This window comes from Seriola lalandi, unplaced genomic scaffold (assembly GCF_002814215.2).
Source record: "Seriola lalandi dorsalis isolate HSWRI2012SDOR001 ecotype SW California unplaced genomic scaffold, Sedor1 jcf7180002054794, whole genome shotgun sequence".
NCBI classification, from domain to species: domain Eukaryota; kingdom Metazoa; phylum Chordata; class Actinopteri; order Carangiformes; family Carangidae; genus Seriola; species Seriola lalandi.
In genome coordinates, this window is record NW_019525347.1 from 40,867 (window position 1) to 50,866 (window position 10,000).

General features: G+C 42.2%; 1 protein-coding gene across 1 annotated transcript in view; it reads right to left on the bottom strand.

Annotated features, from left to right (window-relative positions):
- The window catches only part of sema3g (semaphorin 3G), a 46,888-nt gene that overhangs the window by 26,523 nt on the left and 10,365 nt on the right, over nucleotides 1–10,000 (bottom strand). The window contains exon 2 of the mRNA XM_023425651.2: nucleotides 4,400–4,560. Within this exon, the coding sequence (XP_023281419.1) occupies nucleotides 4,400–4,560 (161 nt within the window). The remainder of the gene's footprint in view (nucleotides 1–4,399; nucleotides 4,561–10,000) is intronic.

Below are 10,000 nucleotides of genomic sequence, written 5' to 3' on the forward strand. Positions count from 1 at the left end.
CCCCCACCCACACACACCCACACACACACACACACACACACACACACACACACACACACACACTTCTGTTTTGTGTCTAGAAATAAAATCAGACCTTTGGCTGTGAACAAACTCTCCTCCTTACAAGAACATCTGGAGCTTAAGAAGAGAAAACAAGATATAAATAAATCAAACTCTCAGGTTTCTCACAGTGAAGATCCAACATGATCAGATCAGGAAAATCCCAAAGTCTTCAGCTCCAATAAGGAGATGAAGTGAATCTGGGATAAGCATGAAATAAAGTTTTCACTGCCACTAAAGAGGAAAGTGTGTCTCTGAGCTGAGCTGCAATGATGTGTGTAATAACCAGAGGTCCTCTCTCTGAGACAATCAGTCTTTGTCTGGTCCAGTAGGAAGCTGGTTCTGTTTTGGCGAACAGGGAGAATAGAAAACAAATGGTTCTGACGTACATTACTGAGTGTGAGTGTGTATGGAGAACATGTGTGTGACTCCGTGGTTTGACTATGAAACAGAGACAGATATTGAGACGATGTGAACTGAGTGTAATCTCTTCTGCAGCACAATGACTCACTGTAAATCATAAAGACTGAAATTCTCTGACATGTTATCTTCGTCATCTTAATGTAAAGTCATGTATAAATAAAGGTTGTGACACTGATGAGTCTGGAACGGCATATTTATATGTTTTCATAAAAATAACCCAAAAAAACATCTCTGTCCAGACGAGTGTTTTAGCTCCGTATCAGAAATAATCTAAACCGTCCAAACTAATACACCTGAAAACATATGTCACATGACTAATCACCATTGCTGGTGTGAACAGGAAGTGCAGAAAATACAATGAAGAAGGAACAACAATGGCACAAAGACCATAGATTTATGGAAGTGAAGTGAACGTGGAAGGTGTGAGGTGGTCCTGGCAGAGGATGCTCTGCTTCACAACTACAGAATCAGTGTTTTACTTGTGAAAACTCATCATAAAACATGTTGTTGATATCCAGCTCCAAACCATTGACCGACCTGCTTTTGTGCTTTTGGCTCGCAGTCGCAGGAATCCATTAGAAACAGTCATTTGTTTCATGCCTGACTGAAATGAACGTATAAATCAGGGCCGGTCTCAAGCTTGGCTGGAGCTGGTTCAGATCTCTGAAACAGTTTCTTTGGCAGGATGCTGGATTGATATGAATGTGAGCCTGTTGAAAGGCCTGGCTCTCACACACAGTCTGACGAAAGCAGCCTGATAGCACGTCTGACTGATACTGATACACTGAAATCAGGCCCTGCCTCAAACCCCACTGCCAACGGTCACGGCAGTTCTTTATCTTCAGACTCAGTCAGAGCTTCTAACGCCCTGTGAATAAACTGAACCTTCAAAAGTGTCACAGACACAATACTTGAGTTTTTAGCCAAAAACCTGAACAGATAAAAATCATCGTTGTTCAAGTTCCAGCTGCTAAACAACCTGGAACGGATCTAAATCCTCACTTTAGGAACGAGACTCAGCTCATCACACTTTTTATAATATGGACAATCCAAGACAATATTATATATATATATATATATATGTATGTGTGTGTGTGTGTGTGTGTCACTAAACAAACAGACTTTCCATGCTGTTGATATTGTTTCTGTGAACTAGCTGGGACATGACTGTATGAACCGTGGTGGCGTGTTGTGACACGCTGATGTGAGACGTTTCTACACAGAACCAACTGTCTCTGCCGTCGGCTCAGTGTTGCTGGCAGACAGATGGAATCATGGGAAGTTTATTTTTGACTGACTGATGCAAAAAGTCACTGAAGAGACGGTTTGAATTTCAACACAACAAAACACTTTTGACATTGTTTTACTTTGAGGCCAAAGAGATCACTCCACAATCATGTTACACTGAGTGGTTCTCCTAAATCACCATGGAAACACAAGATACACAGGAATCGCTGCATGTAACCAAACACTGAGTAAAATAAACCAGTTGTTCGAACATGATTAAACTCTTCAGAGAGCCTTTGACACGTGTACAGTTCCAAATATAACACTTTCATAATCAAAGATAATATATCCGGTACCACTCCTACTGGTTTACGTTTTAGCCCTTGAAATATTTATTCATTTACATGAACTACATCAGTATTTGTCTTAGTGTTTTCTGAATAATTATCATTAAGTGCATTGTTCCTCTGGTTCTGGATCCAGTTTAAAGTCTGGGCTCAAACACAATAGACGAATTGATTTAATTCCATCTGACGTGTTTTCAACTGAAGCCTTGTGTTGAGAATTATAACTTACTCCTTTTTATTATTTCACTGCTGTTCCTCAGATTTATAGAGGAAAGATTTTTTATGCCAAATATTGTGAGCTGTGGTGGGCAGAGTCTGAGCCATTTCTCAGAGCTTCACTCTGGTAATGAAAACTTCACGTTTATTAGTACAACATTAACATCATTTTATCAGATACAAAACAACAAGTTTAACAGATGAAAAAAAATCATTATTTAGTTTCAGAGTGTGTAGATTGACATTTTGGGAATTTCTTTCCAAAGGTGAGATGAGAAGATCGATACACATCTTATGTTAAGTATGGAACTGGAGCAGGGATTAGCCTAGCTTAGCATAAGGACTAGAAGCAGGGGGAACAGCTATCCTAGTTCTACACCTTTACAGCTCATAATTAACCCGTTGTATCTCATTTGTCAGTGTAAATATCTCTAGTTGTAAATGAACAGATGTCACACTGATGTTGATCTTCGTCCTTCACACTTACAAAAGTGTAAAAGTGTTCAAAGCCCCTGAGGTTCAGATTTCATAAAATGATGCAGAGATCAGCTCGCAAACTTTTAAACACTGAAGCCGGTTGTCATAGCAACATTGACTATAATCCCTTATGCCAGGCCTTGCTTGAATTCATTCGATTCTTTTTCTCCTGCTTTGAGCAGTGGGTTACGGTGAGTTTGGCACATGTGCTCCTGTAAACCTCTATTTCAATGAACTGGCACCACTGACTTCTGGCACTGACACAAACATCAAACCTCAAACAACCTCAGAGCTGCATGTGTGATCTTCAGCCAAGAAAACAGAGAGAGGAGGATGAGCGAGGGATGAAGAGGAGTTAAAGGCTGCATCAGGTGGGCGGCATCTGGCTCTATGTGCGCTTAGATTCCCCATTCACCCTGTCAGTGTCTTTGACCCAAGTAGGAGCACACACACACACACACACACACACACACACACACACACACACACACACACACACACACACACACACACACACACTTCTCTTTGCTAAAGTGGTTGAAGAACATCAGGGATTTCTTTTCTCAGAGATTATTTTTGTTGCGAACCTACTAGAAACCTGGAGCAGTAAATTTGCTGGAACCTAATATCTAAATATGCTGCGTATTTTCCCAAAACTATTCCTGTACAGATGAAACGAAGTCCTGTTTTAATTTAAATCTGCTCGTTTCCCTGGTGTCGATGCCCTCCAATAAAAACGACAAACCACAGCAAATCTCATATCTGAATAAATGACATTAAATATGTAACACGAGAGACACTTTTCCATAATTGCTAACACACTGTATCTGCTCTTATTCAAGTCTCAGTGACATGAACCCTGTGATTCTTCTCAAAATGAAGAAACTTTATTTAAACAAAGAAACAATAGCATGATAGCATTGTGACTTTCCCTTCTCTGACTGACAGACTCTCCATCACAGTGTGATCATAATTCATGTCTCATGTCTTTCAGGCAAACTGAAACTTGTAACACTGTGTCTGACAAGGTTCAGTGGAAAATTTATACTAAAGGTGGAAACATGAGGTTTGATTTATGACTAGTTGCACTTTTACAGCTGCTCCTGCTCCAGCCAGGGCACAAGATTGTGCAAATGTTTTGGCAAAGGAAGGAAGACATAAAACCTGATTGAAGTGTGGGATTGGAGGTCACTGAGGTGCAAACAGACACAGTCCCAGCACATGGTACTGCAGGGAGAGTGTGCACCAGTAAGTTTCACAGAGAAATGGTCAGTCAGGAGAAACGAGTTCAACAGGTGTGTAATCCATTGATGATGTAATGTAATCCATTCATCTGAACATGAGCCTCTCTATTTAATATTTTCATCACTGTTTTTCTGAATCTATTTCAGTGATGATGCAATAGCACTAATAAAATAAAATGGCTGCTCAGGTTGGAATCACCACATTTATGGTTGATTTATGACAAAGAGTGTTTTAACAGATGTTCTGGATTCGATCTCTTCGACTTGTTTATCATCATTCAGAGTGAAACCACTGTCACAATGGATTGATATATGTGTAGACTGTACAGTAACCATCCTCATACTGTACATCGATCATCAGAGCAGAACAGTTGCTTTATTACTGAGTGTGTTGAAGACCCTCACCTCCTTTGACTCACTGCTGGCAGGTCCCAGCAGAAGAGAGTACAGAACGTCTTTCCCTCCCAGGAAGAGGCGGTCACGGTACTCGTCCAGGAAGACAGCAGTGAGAGAGAGCTGGCCATGGTGACCACTGAACACAGATGACCTGTTGGTGGACAGCAGGTCTGCGGAGACAGGAGACAAAAGGATGAGCCATGGTGTCCAAACGAGATGAGAGGACGATGATGATGCAGCACGGAGGTGAAGAGATCAGTGAAAGTGAGCTTTATTTTCACAGCACAACTTCAAGACAGACAATAAAACACAAAGTCCAACGCAACACAAAGAATCTAATAAACTGCTGCACATGGAACAAGAAGAAGAAGAAAACAACAGCCTGATGAAAATCAATAAAACTTTATCGTTAGACAAAATTACCTTGATTTGCTCAGCATCATGATCAAAGTCTCCAAATTTTAAGTGGGAACATTTCTTTATCCCACACCAAACATCTAATCAGCTTCATTTGTTACAACTGCACCTGCTCAGTGTCGTCTCGCCACACCTGCACACAGCCACAGCTTTCAGGTAACAACTGCAACCTGCTGCACAATAGATTCATCACTACCTTATGTAGTAAACTTCTGTTGCTGCTGTTAAACATCATCTCTGTGTATTAAAGTTTCAACCACTGAGTCTATCGACAGAAAAAGAAAAACTATCTTGGTTTGATTTTTAATCTGACATTATCAAGGTCACCATTGGACTCCACAGTGATCTTAAACAAGTTGGTGAAGTGCATGATGTCATCAGTGCACATGCACATATTATACACACACTCTTATATGTGTAAATACACATCAGTGAGAGCAGGATTGTGTGTGTGTACAAACGTACACACTTGGCTGCAGCTTCAAAGTTTGAAGGTTGATGCAGGAGTGAGACTGAGGTGAATTCAAGTTCAGATGTGGGGTGTCCTCCCTCTCCTTTATGCACACACACACACACACACACACACACACACACACACACACACACACACACACACACACACACACACCTGCTGCAGCCTCTGTCTACCACAGCTTAGAAATCTTTCACTTTCTGACACAAACACCTTATTTCTGCCTCTACTTTTTCTTTTCCGTCTCTCCCATCTTCTTTATTACCTTGCATTTCCCTCTCTCTGTCTCCCTCTCTCTCTCTCTCTCTCCCTCTCTCTCTCTCTCTCTCTGGAATGTCAAACTCTCAGTGGAGGAGTCTTTCAGCTGAAGCAGCTTTCCGTCTATATCTCATCACTTGTCTGTCACGCTCGTTATTCCACTCTCTTTTTCACTTGGGCCAATACACACACACACACACACACACACAGACACACACACACACACACACACACACCTACACACACACACACACACACAGTGAGAAAGTAGCCTCAGTCACTCACCACTCAGCAAGGGTATTGACTGAAACACAGGGGCCCCATGTACTAGTGACACCTTGTCCATCACTGTGGCCTTGCACGCACACACACACACGCACGCACGCACGCACGCACGCACGCACGCAAACACACACACATATTCAAACAGTTTAACAGCTTCAATCCAGATCTCCTGAACCAGTGCAGAGGAAACTTTAACAGTGACGGGGTTACGGTTAGATTAAGTTTAGGGTTAGATAAGAGTTGGATTAGGATCAGATTCATTTTAGATAGAAGATTTTTAAGCAACACTTTAATACTTCATCATGTTTTGCTACATATATATTGTCTAACAGTGTCTTTCCAGTATCAAGTGAAAGCCCTGGAGAAACACTGTCCCCTGCTGAGACCAGTCAGCTTCCAAGCCTGTTACATGTTGTAGACAGCTGACAGTGATATGGGAAATAATTTCATAAGAAAGACAGGATATAAAACTTTAAAACTGCTGGCAAATGAATAACAAGACAGAAGCAGCGAGGCATCAGGGAGATCCTGCAGGGAGAGAGGGAGAAAGCTGGAAAGAGAAGAGAAGGGGGTCTAACAGCTGGTAAGAGTCAGAAAATAATGAGCAGGAAGAGAGATGGGCAGACAGGGTCGTGATGTCTGATGGATTTATTGTGACTGGTAGAAAAGAAATGTGATGAGTGGATGAAGAGAAGAGCATGAGGGGAGGGTGAGCTTTAAGCTTTGGAACAGTTTTACATCAGATATTGGAGAGCTGTGTTTTATTTTCTCAGTATAGTCATTCTGTATTGCAGCTTTTGAAAAATGTAAAATGTTCCTGCCTCTTTTTCATGAGAAGCAGATAAAGTTGGATTTTTTCACACTGTATATAAACCAGTAGCTTAAGTAAATTCAGCAGCACAAATCAAACATCGACACTCCTGCACTGATACAGGATGACACGGGGAGACCAGATATTTCAGTAGGAAGGTCTGATCAGTGTTTTCATGACAGCTCCGGATATCTTCATCTGATAACTGTTTACACTCCTTCAGCTGTGGACAGGTCCTGAGATGAAGGACAAGGACCTGAGTGTGTCCCTGTGTGTGCAGAGGCCTTCAGCAGATACAGGATTTAATGTTCACAACTCTCTGTTTTGGCAGGACAGATTGCAGAAGATGGATACTGGCACCTAACCAGCGTATATCTATCAAAACTATGTAAACTATGTGTAACCGTCAGTTACGAGGTCGCACTGTGTGACCTGGCTCACCGACGAATCAGAATCCTCTGAATGACGTTTTAAGAAAATGAGCAAGTTTAAACTTTCATAGCTGTGTCTGGTGGTGAAGATTCATACCATGACATCACAAGTCCTGCTTCAACCCCAGTCTGGTTTGTCGGTTAAAAGCGAACCTGTGTCAACACGTGTGTCAAGATCACAGTCATGGTTGAAAAACCAGTCTGAGCTACAAGAGTCTTAACTACCAGAGTGTAAACTGCTCTTTGTAACTTGAATGTTAATATATGTAATTTTTGGTCATTTCGTTTTTCATGGGAAGATGCTCATATCAACATCATCACTCCTTTACTCTTTGATTAGATGTTTGATGCAGAGCTTTGTCACAGGTTTGATCTACATTTTCAAAGATCCATTTTCCTCAACTTTTATCATAATGGAAACGTTATTTATCTGATTCAGGTTCAAGGTTTGTTACTGGTATAATTTTCCCCTTCAGATACACAAACTCACAAACACACCGAGGCCTGAAGCAGACTCCTCTGTGATGTCTGTCTACGGCGGTGTCTCATATTGCTCACACACACACACACACACACACACACACACACACACACACACACACACACACACAGAGGGGAAAGGTGAGCTAACAGCTTCCATCTGTAGCTTGTTATCACTGCAGCAGCTCATCGCCTCACTGTGACACCACACCACTGTCTCACCTCACACCAACCTCTCTTTCTCCTGCTGTCTATCATCTTCACCTCTCTTCCATATATCAGTTTAACCTCTCTCTCTCTGCATCATGTTCTGTCTCTTCTATTGATCCATCTTTAAATTCCTCTGTGGCGTCTCTTCACTTTCATCTCTTCGTCCTCCTGTCTCTCTCCCCTTTGTTTCCACATCTTTGTCTTTATCCATCTTATGTCTTTAGACTCTACACATCTACAAAATCCCTTATAGCATCCAGAGGGAAACTTCAACATCTGTCTCCAATGTGTTTGATTCCCCTCGAGGCAGCAGCTGACTCTACATTGACAAACAGCAGCCGTGCCAAACCAAAGCGACACTCGAAAGAGCATTTGGTTTCACTGTACGTGTCAAACCTCAGCAATCACAGCGTGTAGTCTAAGCCACTTCAGAGACATCTGTGTGTAATCATACACTTTGTTAGATATGTTTACACTGGCAGTGAGGCGGAGGCATTGTCCTGGTGTCTGTCAGACATGTGGACTCTGATTCACGGCTGCTGTTGAGACACAGTTTGCTTATTTGCATATTTTTGTTTGATCTGTGAGTTTACATGGTCCTTTCATCACCCAAGGACCAATGAAATATAATCAAACCTCTAAAAAGATAAAAAGAAAAGATCTAGTGTGATGAAACTGAGGACAGCATTATGGCATGAATACAGTTCAATTTTGCCCTCAGCAGGTTTTCTGTTCAGCAAACTTGTATCTGCTCTTTCCATGATGTTTAATTTGATGGTGTCCTGGTTTCATCTTGATGTTCTGGTTTCTTCCTGGTGTTCAGGTTTCCTCTTGGTGTTCAGGCTTCCTCCTGTTGTTCAGGTTTCCTCCCGGTGTCCTGGTTTCCTTCTGATGGTCTGGTTTCCTTCTGGTGGTCAGGTTTCTTCCTGGTGTCCAGGTTTCTTACTCGGTGTCCTGGTTTCCTCTTGGTGTTCAGGCTTCCTCCTGTTGTTCAGGTTTCCTCCCGGTGTCCTGGTTTCCTTCTGGTGGTCTGGTTTTCTTCCTGGTGTTCAGGTTTCTTACTGGTGTCCTGGTTTCCTCTCGGTGTCCTGGTTTCCTCTTGGTGTTCTGGTTTCCTTCTGGTGGTCTGGTTTTCTTCCTGGTGTTCAGGTTTCTTACTGGTGTCCTGGTTTCCTCTTGGTGTTCTGGTTTCTTCCTGGTGTTCAGGTTTCTTACTGGTGTCCTGGTTTCCTCTCGGTGTCCTGGTTTCATCTTGATGTTCTGGTTTCTTCCTGGTGTTCAGGTTTCCTCCCGGTGTCCTGGTTTCCTTCTGGTGGTCTGGTTTCCTTCTGGTGGTCTGGTTTCTTCCTGGTGTTCAGGTTTCTTACTGGTGTCCTGGTTTCCTTCTGGCGGTCTGGTTTCTTCCTGGTGTTCAGGTTTCCTCTTGGTGTTCTGGTTTCCTTCTGGTGGTCTGGTTTCTTCCTGGTGGTCTGGTTTCCTCTTGGTGTTCTGGTTTCCTTCTGGTGGTCTGGTTTCTTCCTGGTGTTCTGGTTTCCTCCTGTTGTTATGGTTTCTTTCCACAGTCCAAAGACATGTAGTTTAGAGCATCTGGTAACTCCCAATGCATGCTGGGACAGCCGGAGAGCCAGGTACCTGTTTCTTTCTGCACCCAGTTTTTATGTTCAGCTACTCCAAACATCTGCTGCCTGTAACTCCATACTGACAGAGGTGAGAGTATTTCTTTAAGTCTACAACCTGTTCTGTGTAAGGAGGATGTGCCGCATTACAAACGGCACAATAAAAGACATTGTGCAAAATGTCCAAAATGTATCATGAGGCACTAACATCTGTAATCAGTAAGAACGGAGAGAAACAGCTGTACAACTAACGAACAATGACAAATGCTTTAACAAGTAAATGTTAATCAACATGAATCATTTTCCTGTAAAAGCTTCTTACATGGAGAATTCAGTCAATAACATGATCTATAGCTGCTGGTTTATACTTTCACACTGGGCACTGAGAGGCAGATGTGTGTTTGAAAAGTAAACAGATTGTAAAGATCTTCTACAGCTTCTCAAAGGTCTGATGGAAAACATAGAGAGAACGCACATTAACAACTTCATCCTCTCTTCACACGGGCATCACCTAATGGACACAATATTAAATCTCCAGCTGTCGTTCAAACAACTGCAGTTAGTGAAAAGGAAAAACACACCGTGGTCCAAAATAAGAGCTTCAGTGACACGGTCAGTGATTCTGTGGGT